We start from the raw sequence: 20320 nt of genomic DNA, 5'->3' as shown, positions 1-20320 counted from the left end.
CTCTACTGTCATTGCTCCTTTTAACATCCTGGCTACCTCCATGTTGCTAAACCCCGTGATCAGTTCTCATCCATTGTCTTAATAGCTCATGCAGTGACCATCCCCAGCACTGACTGGGGTGAGCACGCCCTCCTTCCCAAAATACTTGCTTCACTGCCTTCAGGGACCGGCCTCCTGGTTGTCTCCTACCAGTCACGCCTCCTCAGCATCCTCTGCTGGTTCCATCTCATCTTTCACTGTCTTAAAGTTGGTGTGCCCTAGGGCTTCGTCCTCTGACCCCTCCTCTGTCCCCTCACTGGCTCATTGATCTCAAAGTTATGGTCTTTACACCATCCATATGCCACTGAATCCAACATTTACATCTCCAGCTTCAATATCTCTCCTGAACACAAGGCTTGTCTATTCAACTGTTTGCTCTCCAACTCTTTTCAAATGTCTAACAAATATTACAAACATGATCTGAATTGAACCCCAATATTCCCCAAACCTACTCCACTCGCAGACTTCTCCACCTCAGTTGATGTCAACCTTATCCTTCGACTTGCTCTGGTCACAAACCTTGGCGTCTCCCCTGACTCTTTCCCTCCCACCCCATGTTCAATCTTTCAGAAAACAGCGTTGGCTCTAATTTAAAAATAGATCCAGGGATGGGCTTCCCTGGTGGCGCAGTGGTTGAGAGTTCACCTGCCGATGCAGGGGACACGGGTTCGTGCCCCAGTCCGGGAAGATCCCACATGCTGCGGAGCGGCTGGGCCCGTGAGCCATGGCCGCTGAGCCTGCACGTCCGGAGCCTGTGCTCCGCAACGGGAGAGGCCACAAGAGTAAGAGGCCCGCGTACCACCAAAAAAAAAAAAAAAAAAAAAAAAAATAGATCCAGGGATTTCCCTGGAAGCGCAGTGGTTAAGAATCCACCTGCCAATGCAGGGGACACGGGTTCGAGCCCTGGTCTGGGAAGATCCCACATGCATCGGAGCAACCAAGCCCTACGCCACAACTACTGAGCCTGTGCTCTAGAGCTTGTGAGCCACAACTACTGAGCCCCTGTGCTGCAACTACTGAAGCCCGTGCGCCTAGAGCCCGTGCTCTGCAACAAGAGCAGCCACTGCAATAAGCCTGCACACCACAACGAAGAGCAGCCCCCGCTTGCTGCAACTAGAGAAAGCCTGCACGCAGCAATGAAGACCCAACGCAGCCAGAAATAAATAAATTAAATAAATAAATGTATTTAAAAAAAATATAGATCCAGAGCCTGCCACCTGCACTGCCCCTCCCTTGATCTGAGTCACCGTGCTCTCTCCTGCGTTACTGTAGTAACCACCTGCCTGGTCCTGTTTTCAGCCTCCATCCTCTCTGATCTGTTTTCAGCACAGCAGCCAGTAATCCCTTTAAATATGATCAAGCTCTTCCTTTGCTCAAATCCTCCAGCGGCTTTGATGGCCCGTACAGCCTACATATCCTTCTACTCTCCCCCTCTTTCACTCTCATCAGCTGCACTGGCCATTTTGCTGCATCCCAAACACACCACGCAATGCTCAAGACTCAGGGTCTCTGCCCTGGTTTCCTCTGTCTAGAATTCCCTTCCCTTAGATATCCACTTGTCTCACCACTTTATCTCCTTCTGAATTGTCCTGTTACCCTATTTAAAATCACAATCATGTCCCAACTCTGCATCCACTCTCTTTTTTCAGTTTTTCCCCCAAAGCTGGTACCTTCTATATTTCACTTGGTTTCTTGTCTACCTCCTCTCACTCCATTAAGTTCCTTGAGGGCAGGGAATTTTGTATACTTTGTTCACTGTTGTTTCCCAGCACCTGGAATAATTTCTTCGCATATAATTGAAGCTCATTGTTGAAAATGAATAAATTAATGAATTAACTGGATATAGGAGTAAGGCAATGAAGTAGTCAGGGTGGAACCTAAATTTTTAGCTTGCGAAACTGCACGGACGGTAACACAGGGGAGCCCTTTCAGAACTAGGTTTCAGGGCTGGAAGGATTGCAGAGGCGTCCATTAGACATCAGATGGATATAGCACTGGTTGGCAGCTGGATATGTTAAGCATGAAATTCTGGAGACACTCAGAGTCAGGGTCAGATTCGGGTAAGTGGTATTTAGGTTATGGAACCAGATGAGATCGTCTAGTCAGAGAGCAGAGAGGAGAATGAGGTGCAGGACCAAGCCCTGGATTACACCAACACGGAGAGAACAGGCAGAGAGTGAGTATCGAAAGGACTGAAAAGGAGCCAACGGTGAGGCTGGAGAGGAGCCAGGAGAATATGGTACCACTGAAGCCAAGAGGAGTGTTGTCAGAAGGAGGGACTGGATGATGCTGGGAAGGGGAGCAAACAGGATGATCATAACCTCGACTGTCTTTACCCATTGCTGCTCCTTTCACAAGCATCCCACTCACCCTCGGCCCACTCTGCATTTCAGCTCACTCTCTCAAGCACCTACCAGGACTGGGAATCCACTGAAGAGTCATCACCCGTGTCCTCACTTCCTTTCTTATCTTCCTTAGATCCCATGCACCACCCCTCCCTCTAGCCTGCCCTCTCTCCCTCCATTCAGGCAAACCTTAATTCTGATTAAGCCAATTCTTAGCTTGTTTTATCCCTGCGTCCAAGGAACTTGGCTTGAGATACACCCAACTATACTGACAAGTCCAGTTTTAAACTGATGAACATAAGTCTCAAGTAGGTCTTCAGGAATGTCCTGCAACCTACCACATGGCCCTGGTCAGTTGATTTTCCTACTGTCCAAGATGGTGGCCTCACACCCTGTCCCCTCTCAAGCCTCCAGCACTCCCTCCCACTTCCTCACTCTCTGCTGATGGTCTTGGGTTTTTAGTTCACTGAGAAAACAGAAAGAGCCCACTTCATCCTGCACACCGTCTATTCAACTACCTACATCTATGCCCACCTTCTCTCTCTCGGTGCAAAAGCCAATTCTTTCATTTGTCTTGAGCATGTCATCAATTTCCCCCTTCTATGGGATTATCATCACACACACACACACAGAGCTGCAGTACTCCCCATCCTAAACAACATACCTCCCTAGACCTCAAATCTCAAATTCCCCACCCGGTACCCACTCACTCCCTGCCCACTTTTCAGTTCCAGAGCGCTCTGTTGTCTCCAGGTCCTCACCTCTCATTCTTTCTTGAACTTACTGCTCTCAGGCTTTCTTTCCTGCTTTCTGACTCCCCAGGCTACTCACGACTTCTGCCGAGTTACCAAACCTCAGGGTCAGTTCCCGTGTCATGTGACTTTCCAGCAACACGTGCCCAGGCCCTCATGCTCCCTATCTTTAAACATTTTTTTTTTTCCACTTGTCTTCTGGAGTATTAGTTTCCTGGTTTTCCTCCTACCTCATTAGTCATTCCTTGGTCTCTGCTGCTTCCCCTTCCTCCCTCCCTCCCTTCAAATACCATAACGCCCAGGGCTCAATCCTTAGATCTCCATCTACACTCACTTCTTGGATATATTCCCGTGGCTTTACCAGCCATCCATAAGTTGATGACTCCCAAATGATTATCTCTAGTCTCGGACCTTTTACCTGATTTTCGAATTCCGAAATCCAACTGTCCACTTGACATCTGTGGTTGGAACATCCAACAGGCATCTCTAATCTGACAGAACTCTTGATTTCCAGTCCCCTTGATCACCCAGTCACATTTCCTCCACGGGTCTTCTGCTTGGGGGGAACTTCTGAGGCCAGAGGCTTAGGGTTCATCCACGCTACTCCTTTCACCCCACAGCTAATATCAGTAAGTCTTGTTAGCTGTTAACAAAACATATGAATATACACTTTCCACCAGTACTGTTCTAAATCCAAGCCACCATCTTTTATTTGGACTTACTCACCTCCAAACTAGTCTTCCTCTTTCAACTCCTGCGCTCCGCACGCTACCTTCCATGCAGCAGTTAGATGGATCTTTTATCTATTTTTTGTAATAAACATTTATTATTTCACACAGTGTCTGCGGGTCTGGAGTTTAGGAGTGGTTTAGCAGGACAGCTCTGGTCCTGGAAGTTGCAATCTAGCTGTTGGTCAAGGCTGCAATCATCTGAGGACTTCACTGAGGCTCAGGGATTAAATTTTTTAAAAAAATATTTATTTGGTTGTGCCGGGTCTTGGTTGGGGCAGGCAGGCTCCTTAGTTGTGGCATGAGAACTCTTAGTTGCAGCATGCATGTGGGATCTAGTTCCCTGATAGGGATCGAACCCAGGCCCCCTGCATGGGGAGCACGGAGTCTTATCCAGGTGCCACCAGTGAAGTCCCTAGATGGGTCTTAAAAACGTCATTCCTCAGCTCAAAATCCCATGGCTCCTACTACATTTTGAATAAAATTCAAGCTTCTTAACTATGGCTGCTACCCTCCCCTCCGACCTCACGTCTGTCATTCAGGTACTCGCCATGCTTTAGCCATATTGGACTTTCCGCAACACAGCACTTAGCTGCAATCCTTCACATGGTTCCCTCCCTAACTTTACTCCAGTTTCTGATCAGATGTCACCTGATCTTTAGAGATGCCAGCAGTATGATACAGTCCCCCACACCCCAACTAAGTCATTCTTTTTCCCTTTCTTGGTTTACTTTTCTCCTTAGCACTCTTACTGCTTGAAATTATATGCTTACGTGCTTGGCTCCTGTTAAGGTGTAAGCTCCTTGAAAGCCAGACTCTTTATCTCCTCCATCCACAGCACCTGGCATGTTGTAGCCACTCGATGAACTGGTTAAATTATAGGACAGGATATTTGAAAGGGGAGAGACAGGTTCAAAGGTGTTTATTTAATTATTATTATTATTATTTTTTGCGGTTTGCGGGCCTCTCACTGTTGTGGCCTCTCCCGTTGCGGAGCACAGGCTCCGGACGCGCAGGCTCAGCGGCCATGGCTCACGGGCCCAGCCGCTCCGCGGCATGCGGGATCTTCCCGAACCGGGGCACGAACCCGCGTCCCCTGCATCGGCAGGAGGACTCTCAACCACTGCGCCACCAGGGAAGCCCTCAAAGGTGTTTATTTAAATAAACATAAAATACTAGAGCATGTTTTTATGCTGATGGGAATAATGTTGCAGAAATGAATTGGTTAATGCAGGGGCGAGGGGATAATGCAGAAAGCAGAATATGTAGATATAAATATAGATAGGCATATTGGTAAGCAGAGTTTGAGAAAAGGGAAGAAATGAAAGAGGATCTGGGATGTAATCTTCAGTAGTTCTATGTAAGACTATCCTTGGAATCCTTCCCTGCAGACAGGAATGCCATGATTATGTTCTGAGAAGAAGGCACCCCACCTTACCCTTTGCATGAGATTGATCAAAGGTCTGTGGTGCACTGAATTTCATGGCACGTGGAAACGCTGCAATAAACCTTGGTCTATTTTTGCAGAGCTAAAACATTAAAGCCCCAGGGTGATTTTAAAAATTATAGCCTGCACATTTTTAAATACTGTAAATTAAGAATGACATTTTCATTAGTGCCTCTTTCTCTTTCAGGAACTATGTGAAAAACAATATTTGTTTTATGAGTCATCACCAAGAGGAATTAGTGCCAAAACAGCTTCAAAAAAGAAAACCCCAAGATCAGTTCTTGGAGTCTAAAAAGCTACGGGGTAGGGGACAGCCAAGGCAGCTTTCTCCAGAGACCTAATGGCCTCAAAACCTTACAACTGTTGACACAGTATGAGAACATTTAGGGTGTCTTCCTACCAATACATATTGGCCACTCCCATGTTTTCTCTTCAGTATCACAGAGCTAGTTTAAAAGGGACACCCTGAAATTATAGAGACAATCTTTAATCTCTACCCGCCCAAAAGGAACCATGAAAGGTAGGTGAGGAACAAGGTCCCAAGTGATCCCTTTCTTACTCTGAGCAGAATACCAGGTTAAAAAATAATGCCGGTTGGTTATCTTCCACCTTCTTCACAGAGCAGCCTTTGAAAGACTATGAACTAGTGACGAGAATAACTTTTACCTTAAGGTTTGTATGCATAGAGGCCAGTTGCGGCTTTATCATTAAGACACAGAAGCTGTCTGAACATAAGCTTATGGTTTTTTGCCTACCTACCAAGACACTACCTGCACTGGGTCTTGTGTAAAAAAGAACCAGGACACAATGTGGACAACTGCAAACATGTTCTAGGTTAGGATAGGGTCCTGGTTAGGATTTTAGCGATCAATTTCTAATTACAGTTCAACAAGGATAAAGATTATACATCCTATTTTATGAATAATGAACTACAATGTAATTCAAAATATCCTTTTATGAATTTGGTATTAGTATTATAAAATATTAAGAGAAACAACTCTGCAATAGTTGAGAAAAATAAGCATTTTCCATCCATTTTAAAAAAATACGGCTAGAAAGGACAATTTCAAAATCCTGGGACCATATTTATTTAGAAGTAGCTGTTAGTAAAACACGAGAAAAGAAGTCAAGCCAGTAGGTTATTTATCCAAATCTGTCAGTAGTTAGGTCTGAGTTACTAGGTCAAGCTTACACAGTTCTCTCTTTGTAAGGCTTTCCTGATACCTTAACAGCGATCCATAGTTTCCTGTGATTCTTCGCACTCCTCAGGACTATCACTACCTCAGGTTATGGCCTACAGGCTATAGCTGATGCTGACTTTCAGATGCCTGCAAACATAATAAATGACATCCAAACATCGGGACAATTCCCTCAATATGGTCTTCTCTAGGATGAAACAGAGATCACCGACTGTACCAGAAACTTGGGTTTTCACCCACGCAACAATGGATTGCTCTCTTCTGTATTTCACCAGTTGAATTTTAAGACGTGGGGAGGCACTTTACCAATAGAATTTGGATACGATGATAGAAAATCTACAATAAAGAATCTCAAACCACTTATGCAGTAACCCATTAAATGACTAATATTATAAACCATGGGAGACACACACAGAAAGTACTGAACAACCTAACTTGAAAAAGAACACAAAAATATGATTAACCTGAAGAAAGGAGAATCCTAAGAGTCAAAAGCCCTTTTTATTCAGCTTGAAAATTTTCTATTGGCCCATAACAAACTGTCCCAGTTTGATATAAGGAAATATGATCTACTGCATTCCCTTATAATGAAGTGATCTGACTACAACCTATGTAAGCAATAGTAAAACTGTATTATCAGGAACTCAGGAGAATGACTAAAAGCCTGGTGCTGAAACATACTATCTAAATTAAAATTGGCAAGGGAAGTTATCAGGAAGGGAGATTTGCAGTCTTCATTCTGCATGGTACATTTCATATGCAAGTTAGAACATGCATGGTTCACTTGTTTTGGAAGAAGGGAAAGTGTGTTCTGTAGAGGATCAATTTAAGAAATTTATTATGAACCTTCAGTGCAATTATACGCTGAGATTAAAAAAGGTCAAGACAGGTAATCAATATGAATTTCTTTTTCTTTGCCAAGCATCACAGATTGTAAGATGTTTAACAAAATTGTTACACATTTCACTGTGCAGTTCAAACACTGTATACACTTTAGCTATCTCTTGGCTTAGCCATACATTGTAAATGGGCAGGAAACTGTTATAAACCTAGTAGGTTTATCACTAAGTGATTTCAACTTCAGTATCTTAAACACTGTCTTATATTTTTCTTTTATTATCCAGAATCTATAATGAAACAGTTCTGTTTTCAAACTAATTTTTACCCAATACGCACCCAATTAGAGCTTTTTGACTTTCAAAAATAAAAAAGGGGGAATACTTATAATTTATATGTATATATTCACAGTTTTTATTTATTAAAAAAATGTACAGCACTTGTGAAAAGCCAGAAGACATCAGACACACTCATTTCTTACCAGCTTTGTTAAGTATAGTGGGTCACCCATGACACTTTGCCAGGCGATACTCAAGCAAGCAGCCCTGAAACCAGACCCGGTCAGATTGTCTTTCTCCCTCTTTTCTGAGAAAGCATTTTGATGAGCTACTGATCTACATAGTTTTCAAGTCACTCGAATACTGAAAAATATTACAACAAACATCTGGATCTGCACCTTGGCTATATAATCGTGTTTCCCCCCCTTTTCGCTATTTCTTTTTTGTGAACACTGCCAAACAGGAGGTCACTTAATTACTGTTAATTAAATCTAAGTGGAAAACCTCAAATTTTTGAAACAGTCTGCTCAGAACCTATAACTTTCATTGAATTTTCTTCTGTATATTTTTTGAGGTTGCCTATCCCACTGGATCTCAAAATGAAGCAAATAAACACAAATGTAAAAAATGAGAAGTCTTAAAATCACAATTAAGTCTTTCCCAAGAAAGAAAATATAAAAGTTAGCCATTGGCCCCAACTTATGAGGGAGTGAGAGGCAGGGTAGGGGAAGGCATTGAGAAGAAAGAAGATAAAAATAAACATAAAAAATAATACATATTGTTCAGTGCAGCTTTCAAGATTTTAGAATATGGTAGGGAAAATGGAGGTTAAGATGTTCCAATTTTTCACAAAGGTTTCAAAACATTTTGGAAATTCAAGGTTTTAGTGGAAAACTGTGTTGTACTATTACCTCTATTAATTTTAACTGAGAAGCTAATATGACGCTCCACTCAGCTTTATTTCTAGGTAAAATCATTGTTAGTAATTACATTGTTAGTAATACTAAACTCCTAAACACAAATGGCCGAGGACCACTGCAGCCTGATCCTATATTACCATTCCTGGGCCCATGGGTGAGCCAGAGAGCCACTGTTTCACAAATGCATATTTATTATAACTTTAAGAGGAGCAATCCCATATACTGAGAAGTCGCTCTTTAGCTTCACTAAATAAGACACAGCAAGGGGAAAGACTTATCTTGCAAAATGGCTTTCAAGTTCAAATTGAACTGTAGTATAATTAATTACACTGTGGCACAGAATCAGCTTTTGGGCACTTCTTGCTAAAACAGCACAATGTTTCAACTTCCGACAAGACTCTTAGTAAAGCCTTGAGTACCAACCTAAGATTTTTACTTTCCTCTAACCAGAGTTGAGTCTTTCCAGAATAACAAAGGTACATATGAGGTACAACCCATCACAGCTTCTTTCTTATATTCATCTTGTAGGTAAGAGTTTCTCTTTTTAAAACTACAACTTTATGACTTTTAAAAGATAGTTAACATTTTCTATCATGTTAAATTAGCAACACAAAACATTACGCTGAATTTATAAAGTTCTACTCCAGTTCCCTAGAATTTATATACATGTTTTTATTTCTAATCTGCAAGAAAAAAATTCCTATTTGATATTTGGTAACAGAGCATTAAAAGATACTATACACATGTGGCATATATATATTTACAAAATACACTTCAAAAAGAAGCCAACACACTTTAGCAAAAGTCTAAGCTTGCATAGATTAAAAAAAAAGAATTATGAATACAATTTTTGTTAAAATAGAAAATGGGGAATAGAATGGATATGAAGAGTGATCTTTTCCAAACTTTTATTTGTGCACATTCAATTGAAAAAGATAACTTTTACAGGTTCTTTGGTGCCCATATTCAGCATACAAAAATGTAAAAGACTATTCACAAATAAAACACATCAGCTCAAACTGGAAAAAAATAATGACAACAACAAAACACTTTAAGGTAGTGCACACTGTGACAGCTCTGCTCGTGGGGACATGAAATTACTGCGAAAATAAATAGAATGTCCTTTTGTAAAAGCAGCAATGTCATGTCTTGTAAACTTCCTTTTTATATTACAGCAAGGTTTGAAATAAAATCCAAAGGGACTGGAGCTTACACTGTAGCCGTGAATGAATAAAAGAGTCTATTTCCTCAATTACTGTTGGTCCAGTTTTCCTTTTGTTCTGAGTCCAATGTGCAGCAGGTTTTAAAAGGTGCTCAGTTTGGGATTCTAACCAATTACGTGATGACTTACAAAATTTCTTTCCTGCTTTCAAACACAAATGGGTATACCTGTTCCACAGCAGTAGCGACGGCCTTTACATTGGGCCCTGTAACAACACAGTGGAGGAAGGGGTGAGAAGAGGCAAAAGAGCACTAGGAAAAGCTGATTTCCCAGAATTACAAATAACCAAGTACTTTAGAATTTGTCAGGTTGTTTTAGGACTACACAGCTATTATGCTTTTGGTCACCGTAGCCTGGCTTTTGGTTAGGCTACGACTGAAGCTCACAGGAGTATCGAGGAACCCGGCAGAGCTAAACAAAGCTGCTACCAGAGCGTTGGGAAACCAGAGGGCCGTTATAAACTGCACGGTCTAAACATCCCCACAAATTTACTGCTATTTGGTACTCACATGTTTACTACTAATCTGGCCATTCACCCTTACAGCTTACTCTGCCCGTTAAAAAAAAAGCACCAGGGATGAGGTTATGTTATGTGTTAATTAATCTATATAATGCTAGGACTTTAAAAATGTGTAGCCTTTCATCTAAATAGCTAAAAAAATATATAAAAAGGATAATGAAAAAATATTTTTATAAAACTTATTCTGAATAAATACGTTTTTTCTACTAACGTAAACTTACCTTTTGAAAGATCCTAAAAAACGTCCATATGCATCCACTGTGGACCCTTTGAAGGTACTGACCACGTCCTACCCTGGGCCGATCCTTCCTGACTCACCTCAGTCCCTCCACAGAGTAGAGCTTTGCCCACGGGAACCACTCAGTATATGTCCACTGAATTAACAGTTCATAGGGTATTCCAGAGGTTAATATGTAACGCATACTAATTAACCAGGTCAATGGTCTTCAGTTTGCTACTGTGTTGTTTAAATCTATTAACTTAATATATATTTTACATATGCATTATTTTCTTCCATACTTAGTAGGGACTTGTCAATAGATCTGGAGGCCTCTGTAAGGTCTGGGCTCCAAAGTGTAGAAACAGAGAGTCCAAAGAAGGAAAGAGATGGACTTGCTCCCCCATTTTTAAGATTCAGGCATGACTCTGGCAAGAGCCTGTAAGTCTCCAAGGAAGATGTGAAAATCCATGGCTGAATCAGAACTAAAGCTTTTTTGTCGAAGGCTTACAGGTGTCAATAATTTTTATTTTCCTCTAAGGATTGAAGGAATAAAAAGAAAATTCAAGGACACTACAGAAATTTTCCTTAACTCAGTTTTGCCAAAGGTTGGGTCTGACTCTCAAGTAATGTCTCTGAACAATTTATAACCATAGTACCATTAAAAAAATCATCCTGCATGCTAATACTACCCTTGGACATCTATGCCTACCTAGTATTCTAAAACTACCCCTTCCAAGTAATTAAACAATTCAAAAGATATAACAAAATACACATAAAACATACCAAATAGGTACCAATTATATATGAATATTTTGCTCATGTAAAACCTCTATGAAGTTCATAGAATGGGTTTCTCTTGAGTATTTTAAATGCAAGATGTCATAAACTTAAAAATCATATATAAAAATACATACTAGAATATTTTAAATTCCCAACTGAAAACTATCCAAATGCCCATGGAACAATATATTCACGTACTGGGTACTAAATAGCAGTAAGAATGGCTGATCTACAGCTACATGCAGCAATACAGATGAATCTCACTAGGGTTATGATGAAGACAAAGAAGACCGACACAAAATAGTATACATAAGATTTCAAAATAGTATATAAAAGCAGGTTAAACTAATCTACTGTGTTAAAAGTGAGGAGACTGGTTCCCCTAGAAGGGCAGAAGTGGCTAAAAGGGACAAAGCAGACTTTATCTCTATTTTGGTACGGACACCTCTTATCTCATTCAATCCATAACTGACAAGCTTGGTTTCAATATCATAAAATACCTGTTACTGTGATACTTCCTGTTGAAAAAATCTGTAATGTAGCTCTTAGAGATTTTATCCGATAACACACAGCAGGATGAAGTTCAGGTTCGTAACTATGCAAAAAAAGCCAAAATTAATATAAATACTTATAGCCGGACAAGTAACTTCAAATTTGCTAAGTTATCTTGATTCTTCAAAGACCTACCTGGCATGAGGTCTGTTGTTCTTTGTGAATTCTGGCAAACGTATTTCAAATGGCATGTTACATACTGCCAAAACGTTAACAACCTTAAAATCTGTAAATATTACCTTTAGGAGAGAAGTAAAATGAATGAATTATTTTGAAACAAACAAAAAAATCTGCTCATCATGGCAATCTTAATCATTGAATTGTAATCCTTAAATATAAGAACAAACAAGATAAACAAAAACATTTAAAGCATGGATTTAGTGTTTTAAGTTATCGGGGGCTCCTTAATGCTATAATTAAAGGGGGGAAAAAGGGTCAAAAACTTCATTAAAAAAATAAACAATGCCTGAGATAACTGCATGATCAAAGCGCTACATCTGGGGTCTTCTGAATCTTATTTCAGTTTAATTTTTCAATACTTTAAACCCATTTAATATTTAATCTACTGGGATAAGAGGGAGAACAGTGAGGAAAAAATTAAAGCAGAGTCCTCCTTGAAGTGTCAGAATGCAAAGCCATCACTTAAAACTCAGAAAGTACTGGACACTGAGCTCCAAACACCTGACTTTTTCTTATATGCAGTCAGGTAAAATGGCATTTCTGCGAGTTTAGTTAGATGTTTGTTTCTTTTGGGGGACAAAATGAGGAACAGTGTGATAGAATTGTGTTTTTAACTCACTGGGATTTCTCTCAACATTTCTAATATTATGCTAAGAAAAGAGGCTCCAAGGCTGAAAATAAAGTCCTCTCAATATTAATAACTTCAGCCACTCCTACCAAGATCTTAATGGTTTTACCCTGTCATCTTTTCAACTGTCCCTAGTAAAACCACAGATCTGGATGAACTATCCTCCAGCTCAGTACCGGCACAAGGCAGTGGGAGAAAGTCACAAAACGTGCACAGTGGCCCCGCTGTCAATCATGGCTCTCTACCCTGCACTCCCATCCAGCACCAACACACTCATGTCCCCCCAGCACCTCAGTGCCTTCCTAGCACCTTCCACCTCAGAGGAGACTGAAGTCATCAGAGAGAAACTCAACCTCTCATCACCTCCCACCCAAATCCCAAACTGCCTAGGCCCACCTGTTCAGGAACCACAGCTCATCTTTTTCTTTCATTTACTCATCGTTTCCAGGTGACCTAGCAAGTCCAGGATATGTATTAATTTTATTCAAATGCATGACTCTACAAAATCACATTTGATAAGGCTGGCCTGCTAGTAACAGTCATTTTACAAGTGTGAGAGCCTGCTAACCAGTGTATACGTGTAAACAGGGTCCTGCAGCTCTCGCTCATCATCCTGATACAGCATTCTTGTGATGATCAAAAACAGAATTTTTTTTTTTGGTGAGAAGTGAAAAATGTAAAGAGTTGAAAAGGCAGTTAATCTGTAAGGAAACACGTCTCTCTCTCTCTCTCTATGGCGGAAGGATTTGGGAGAAAGCCAGGATTCCTGACAAATACCCACACGGGCAAGGTCTGCCACTAAATCTTTGTGTTGAAGGACGGTAATGTAGAAAAAGGTCAATCATAAGAGGACTTTCCGTGGAGATTTCTTTAGTCCGTTAAAAAAAAAATGCTAACTTTACAAAAGTAAATCCTTGAGTATCTGCAGCTCGGAGAGCTTTTAAAAACGTTACCTGAAATCCTAGTTTCTGGAGACTCCGGGCTAAACGTCTGGCACCAAATTTAGCTTCTTCTTCACTGTGGTTTGAAAGAAAGAAAAAGACGATCAGTTACACAGGAAATAAATTTTATACTGAGGAACACAACAAACTGTACATGTGATTTTGTTTTTAAGTCTAGAAAAATGTCCTTCCCATGAGGGGAAAATTAAAAAATGAAAATTGAAAACCCAAGTAACATTTACCTTGTTGCTCCAGTGCAAATAATTTTTCCTGAGGACCAAATCGTAGCTGTAATTCTAGGCTTTCTAAGCTTCATTAATACTTTCTGCAAAAAAAGACAACCAGAACTCCAACAACCTGATTACACAGTAAGTGTTGATTTTCACACACGGTTCTACTCTATGTGGCCATTTCATGTTTAATTACTAAGCCAAGCTTACCCAAGACTGAAATAACTGTTCTCCAAATGACCCATTCTGAAATCAAGAACCACGCTGAACACAAAGAACGTATTAATCCAAAAGGACATTTAATCAATTAAAAATTCAAGGCCTGTATAAACCTCTCACTGTATACTTGAAATCAATGTACCACAAGGATGTACACACTCCAACTCTCGTTCCACTCTGTTCACATAACTGGAATTTGCAATTTGCACACATCCTCGAACATGCCAAACCTGTCCACGCCTCAGGAGCTTTGCCTAGCTTACTTTCATCTGGAATATTCTTCCTTCAATGTTCTCCCTTCACTCAGGTCTCGTACCAGATGTCATCTCCACAGAGAGGCCTTCCCTGATCATTCCACCAAAGTACCCATCCCTTCACCCCTCCCTGATTTCTAACCCTGCTTTTCTCTGCTTCTTGGTGCCCGCCACTACGTTATACTGTATCTTACAGCTGAGATGCCCATTACATATTCAAGGTTGATGTGCAAATCCTGAATGCAGGAGGAATGCTGGAGCTGGAGATGTAATTTTAGATTCCTTAGAAACGAAAGGCACTTAAAGCTATGGGTTTAGAAGAAATTACCTACAGTGTGAGTATAAATAGGTCAAGGACTAAGGTCCAAGATAAAATGTGAATTTAAATTTTCACTGCAGCTTTTCATTTATGGCAGTATTTATTATATGGCCATTATGTATAAAAGAGATAAATGTTTACTGAATACGTAACAAATATATGAATGAGACATTTCTTCTTAAAACTCTTGTTACATTTTTAGTTCCTTCTTTTCTCTGTCATATGCCACATTATCAAACTAGAAAGCTATTAAATCTGGGGAGACAAAATTTACCACAGATGCAAAATAAAATCTGAGCTAAGATACATTATAAAATTTCATACATTAAGTGGCTGTGGCTGAGAAACATTGAGGTTATTCTACGTTTAACTGTCTTGCACTACCAGCTCGTCCATCAACTCAGTTTTCAGTTAACCTTCCTAGAAAAAATGACTTCTCTACCATATGGCATGCTAAAGTTCCAACGCAGCATAAGCCTTTTCCTCTCTTTTTAGCAGATATATTTGCTCCTTTTTTAAAGTGAAGATGGCATTATTGATGAACCTGAAAACCTTTCATTGTGATTCACTGAAATCTTTAATTGAGTTTAATTCATCTTTACTTAGTTTCTAGCATGAAGAACTAATGAAAATTTATCAAGGTATACTGGCACCTGATTTTTAGAGCTTAAACAGAGCCTTCATACACATTCTTAATTTTTATAATAAATACGTAAGGTAGTGTCATCATTGTTTACTTAGTATCTTCACAGCACTATAAAATTAGGGTAATGTAGCACACACGACAAAATTCAGATACTCACTCCAACGTCACGCTTATAAATTACATTTGCTCCCTCCAAAGCAATCTTTCTTAAGTTCAAATGGCATCTTGTTCTAAAAACACAGACTACATTTGTAATTAGAATGTCCAGTGCAACATCACTGTCTGCATCCATTGGGGTAGTTTAAAAACTTAGCTTCCCACCACGAAGATCACATCCTGAGAAATAAAACAAAATAAGATAATTAAACTCAAATGGTTTGTTAATATATTGTTCACAAGTAATCTTGAAAACTAAAATGCAAGAAGTCGAGCTCATTACTTATTGTTCAAATGGTACTCAAATCAAATCATATCCTTTCTTCTCCCCACGAAAAATGTCACTTTTTAAAAGATAACATGTCATATAAAATCCTTCCAAATCTGGACCTAACTTTCATTCCTTAAAATTAATCAGTAACTTTTACACGCCAGGAGCTTGCCAGACGTAACTGCAGCAACTTGCCTTTACATCCACCATGCTCCAGGCGTATTGCAGTTATGGCCATTCTCCATTTACACCATGTTCAAGGGCTGGACTTTGTGGTCCCAATGTCCAACTATTAATGGTACTATAACCCACCTCATACAACCTGCAAGGGCTATAAAAAGAATGACCTACTTTTCCGCTATTTTGGGTAGAGCCATTGACTTAAGTTTAAAGAGGCAGCAATATTAATTATAACATTTATTAACAGACTTTTCTCACTTACTAGTCATTCATTCATTATTCACTTACTGAACACCTCCATCCACTGAGGATACTGGAGGAAAAAAGGAATAAGGCAAGGTCTTTTGTCCTGAAGGAGCTCACAAACCTGTGTGTGTACGGGGGAGCTCTAACAGTTACTTAGCACAACAGCATTTTTATCAAGATCCCAATCTTCCAAAATATGTATCTTTTCAATTTGAATTTCTATAAACAAACAAGAACAAGCCCTTGTTTTTAATAAGCACATGATCCATGTCCAGATAAAATATTCTGAGTTTCCACATCTTAAAAAATAAGTAATGGTAATTCAGCTTACCTACCCCACAAAGAGAAAATCAGAAAATAGTAACAATACTATTATAATTATCTTTACAATTCCTTGAAGCCACAATATGAAAATGAGCTAGGATTCTTTATACGGATTCAAGTTATTATATGACTAAGGATTCAAGTTATTATATGACTAAAAAATGAAGAAGCCAAGAGTCCAAATAAAAAAAATTCAGTTTTGTTTTCCTGCCTTTTAGTTTCTGATAGGACACAATGAGAAGTCAGACCGGAACTTTTAGCATCTCTACAGGATCATATAGCATTGAACTCTGTACTACTTGAACCTCAACGTCATTCTATTTTCTCAATCTTATATTCCCTTCAATCTGCTTATCTTTTTGTTTTTCTGTTCTTTGTGTATGTTTGAGCAACCTCATATGATTCTTATGCACAAGAGGCGGGGCAGGGGTGGCAGTGGAGTCTGAGGGATAGATATATAGGTGGACAGATTAATAAGCAGAGGACAGAAACAGTTATCAGTGGTGATCTTAAGTGCAGACTCCATGTTTGACGCACCACCGACTAAGTTCTCAGGACTTAGGCCAGTTATGCATTCTGTCTGTGTCTTGGTTTTCTCACCTGTGACATGGAATAGACAGTGCCTACCAGACAGTGTTATGGGAATTACATAAAATGTATGAAAAGTACTTAGCACATATACTTGGAAAATAATAACACAAAAATAACAGTGATTAGGGATAAAAATAAGCTCAAAGCCACAGGCAGAGCAGAGATTTCTTAGCATTACTTCCCACGATTACATCACAACCCAGATATCGAGCCACCTGCTATTTTCCTATTAAAAGTAGGAAATAACTGTGAGGTAGAGGCTCCTGGCTGCTCACCCCAACATCTATTAGGGTCACTCTGTACTGGTCAAAGAAATGTAAAATAAATGGTTTTGTGTCTTTTGAGAAGTCTGCTTAGAGGGACCAAATTAACCAGCGAAGACCCTTTTGCCTTTCTGCTCTTCTTCATTGTTGCTGCATGGAGTCTGGACGTGAGAGCTGGAACTCAAGAAGCCATTTGGGATCATGAGATTATGAGATGAGTATGGAAGAATAGTAAGACAGAAGCAGCCCGAGTCCCTGATACTGTGAACCTCCTTACTAGCCCTGTACTTTCTAATTCTAGACTTTACAAATGTGAGAGAAAAATCAATTTCTATCTTAAGGGCCCATGGTGGACTTTAGTTATATGCAGCCTGACTGACACACATCCCATGATAAGAGGCCACAAAAAGCACTACTTAACAGAGAAATTACATATGAAGAAACGATGTCAAATTTACTGTTTCACATAGACTTTTTACAACAAACAGGCTAAAACAAATTGACTCAGATCTACTACTCTTGAGTATTAAACTGCTGAACTGTCTGGGAGAGAATACAAGGATAACATATAAGGTAAAAAATAAGTCAAGAAAGAAGGGGTAAAGCAAATCTTTGAGAATGCAAAGAAGCCTTAATTAATTTGCAATTAATTCAAAATTCATGATTGTTTCTATACATAAGCAACTTAAATTCTAAAAATGAAGTCATGGGCATAGATCATCATGTTAGGAATATTCATATTTATATGAGTAAGCTGTCAAACAGTCTCAGAAGATGTATCATTGCTTTAATAGGTTTTAAATCAAGAATAAAATATGAAGAAGTCAGTACTTAAGAAAAAAAAAAAGAGGCAAGGCATACTACATGAAAGATTCCACCTTTTTCAAGCAGTACCAAAAAAAAAAAAAAAAGGCCCATTTGCAGTTTATCTATCTTGTAAAACAAGAGTAGTACTAAATATTAACAAAGATTAACTTCTTAAAGCTAAAGCATTTCATATCACTTAGGATAATTCAAATGGCAATCCAGTGAAAGAGACAAATCTTAACTTCTACAGAGCATCATACCCCTTTCAATTCCGAGTGAAGCTAAATCATTTATCAATGGGTAAAAAATTCTACCTGAGGAAACTTTATTGTCAGCATTAAAGAGGAATGAATTGATTACCTCTTAAAGTAGTTCAAAAGGCTTAGATTATTCCTAAAAACACACACATATAACTTTTTAAACACAGTTTAAACACACACACACACAACTATAAAAAACATGGGGACAATTAATTCCCACTAGGGAAGAAATATTCCAAATTGCTTGTAACTATTATGGTACCTACAGTTAAACATCTGGACCATTTATTTCACCTACTAAATTCTGAAAGTCAAAGACTACATCTTAAATGTTTGTACACACCCATGGCTCAGCACCGTATCTGGCACATAGTAAATGTTCTCTTACTATTTGGTGAATGAATGCTAGAAAATCCAACATTTCAATCTTCAGCCTATATTCAATTTCTCATCCACCTAGAATTCCAAACTATTTCTGTTAATACTAGGCATGGAAAAACTTTTTAAAAACTAAAAGCAAGTCTGAAACTTTACTTCCAAAGGCACTCATTTTCATATAAATGAAGAAGAGCTAAGAGTCTTTTTCTTTCCCTTAATATAATATCCATGAAAATGCATATGTAGTACACTTCACTATATTGCATGATGGTTTACACATAAAACTTTTTAAACTTGTTCGTACAGTTCCAAGGGAAATGTGTTTAAGCAACTCCACAAAAAAGAATAGTATTTTAGAGTGGCATTTAAACTTACAAAGCTGTTAAGCCTGCTGACACTATAACGTGAAATACTTAAGATACATAAATGGCAAAAACGAACATCTATGTACCTACCACCCAGCTTAAAAAATAAAATTTACAATACAATTGATGTCTCCTCATGCACTTCTCCCAAAATTACATGCTCGTTCCTTCCCTCTGGAGAAAATCTCTACTCTCGCTGAATTGTTTTATCATTCTCATATATTCCTCTTAAAGTTATGACATATGTATTACATCCTTGAACCCAGTAAGTCATGTTTTCAAAAAAAATACATTGATGGATTTGGTTTGCTAATATTTCAGTTAGGATTGATATGTCTATGTTTGTAAGTAGAATTTGCCTATAATATTCCTTTCTTGGACTGTCTTTATCTGGTTTGAGTATCAAGGTGACACTGGACTTATTATACAAGTTAGGTTGGTTTCTTCTTTTTTTGTTTTCAGTTTTTATTTTTTAAAACATCTTTATTCGAGTATAATTGCTTTACAATGTTGTGTTAGTTTCTGCTGTTTAACAAAGTGAATCAGCTACATGCATACATACATCCCCATATCCCCTCCCTCTTGTGTCTCCCTCCCACCCTCCCTTATTCCATCCCTCTAGGTGGTCACAAAGCACTGAGCTGATCTCCCTGTGCTATGCGGCTGCTTCCCACTAGCTATCGATTTTACATTTGGTAGTGTATATATGTCAGTGCTGCTCTCTCACTTTGTCCCAGCTTACCCTTCCCCCTTCCCATGTCCTCAAGTCCATTCTCTACATCTGCGTCTTTATTCCTGTCCTGACCCTAGGTTCATAAGAACCGTTTTTTTTTTTAGATTCCATATATATGTGTTCACATACTATTTGTTTTTCTCTTCCTGACTTACCATAATTCAAAAAGAGTCATGTACCACAACGTTCACTGCAGCACTATTTACAATAGCCAGGACATGGAAGACCTAAGTGTCCACTGACAGATGACTAGATAAAGAAGATGTGGTACATATATACAATGGAATATTACTCAGCCATAAAAAGAAACGAAATTGAGTTACTTGTAGTGAGGTTTCTTCTTCTTTTTTTAAAAAAAAATCCTCTGGAAGACAGTTTTAGAAAACCTTATCTGAAAATGGTGTGGACCTGTTTCTTGTTTCCTTGGGGGATTTTAAAAGATTAATTCAATTTAAGAGTTTTAAGACATTTGATGTCTTCTATTTCTTCT

The 20320-nt window shown here is 39.1% G+C and overlaps 2 protein-coding genes across 3 annotated transcripts in view; one reads left to right on the top strand and one right to left on the bottom strand.

The window, feature by feature from the left end:
* SLC2A12 (solute carrier family 2 member 12) overlaps nucleotides 1-9171 on the top strand; it is a 58536-nt gene extending 49365 nt beyond the window's left edge. Inside the window, exon 5 of the mRNA XM_079938906.1 lies at nucleotides 5499-9171. Coding sequence (XP_079795032.1) covers nucleotides 5499-5652 — 154 coding nt within the window. The 3' untranslated portion in view covers nucleotides 5653-9171. The remainder of the gene's footprint in view (nucleotides 1-5498) is intronic.
* Nucleotides 9172-9341: 170 nt separating this feature from the next.
* The window catches only part of TBPL1 (TATA-box binding protein like 1), a 29945-nt gene continuing 18966 nt past the window's right edge, over nucleotides 9342-20320 (bottom strand). Inside the window, exons 2-7 of one of the 2 annotated variants that reach the window (XM_079938908.1) lie at nucleotides 15414-15486; nucleotides 13831-13913; nucleotides 13601-13664; nucleotides 11975-12078; nucleotides 11788-11882; nucleotides 9342-9972 (exon numbers count right to left, since the gene is read on the bottom strand). In XM_079938908.1, the coding sequence (XP_079795034.1) occupies nucleotides 9893-9972; nucleotides 11788-11882; nucleotides 11975-12078; nucleotides 13601-13664; nucleotides 13831-13913; nucleotides 15414-15486 (499 nt within the window). In that variant the 3' untranslated portion in view covers nucleotides 9342-9892. Of the gene's footprint in view, nucleotides 9973-11787; nucleotides 11883-11974; nucleotides 12079-13600; nucleotides 13665-13830; nucleotides 13914-15413; nucleotides 15593-20320 lie in introns of both variants that reach the window. The other variant, XM_079938907.1, reaches the window with a different exon arrangement.

Source organism: Stenella coeruleoalba, assembly GCF_951394435.1.
Source record: "Stenella coeruleoalba genome assembly, chromosome: 12".
Taxonomy (NCBI): Eukaryota; Metazoa; Chordata; class Mammalia; order Artiodactyla; family Delphinidae; genus Stenella; species Stenella coeruleoalba.
This window is presented reverse-complemented; position numbering and strand designations above follow the sequence as displayed.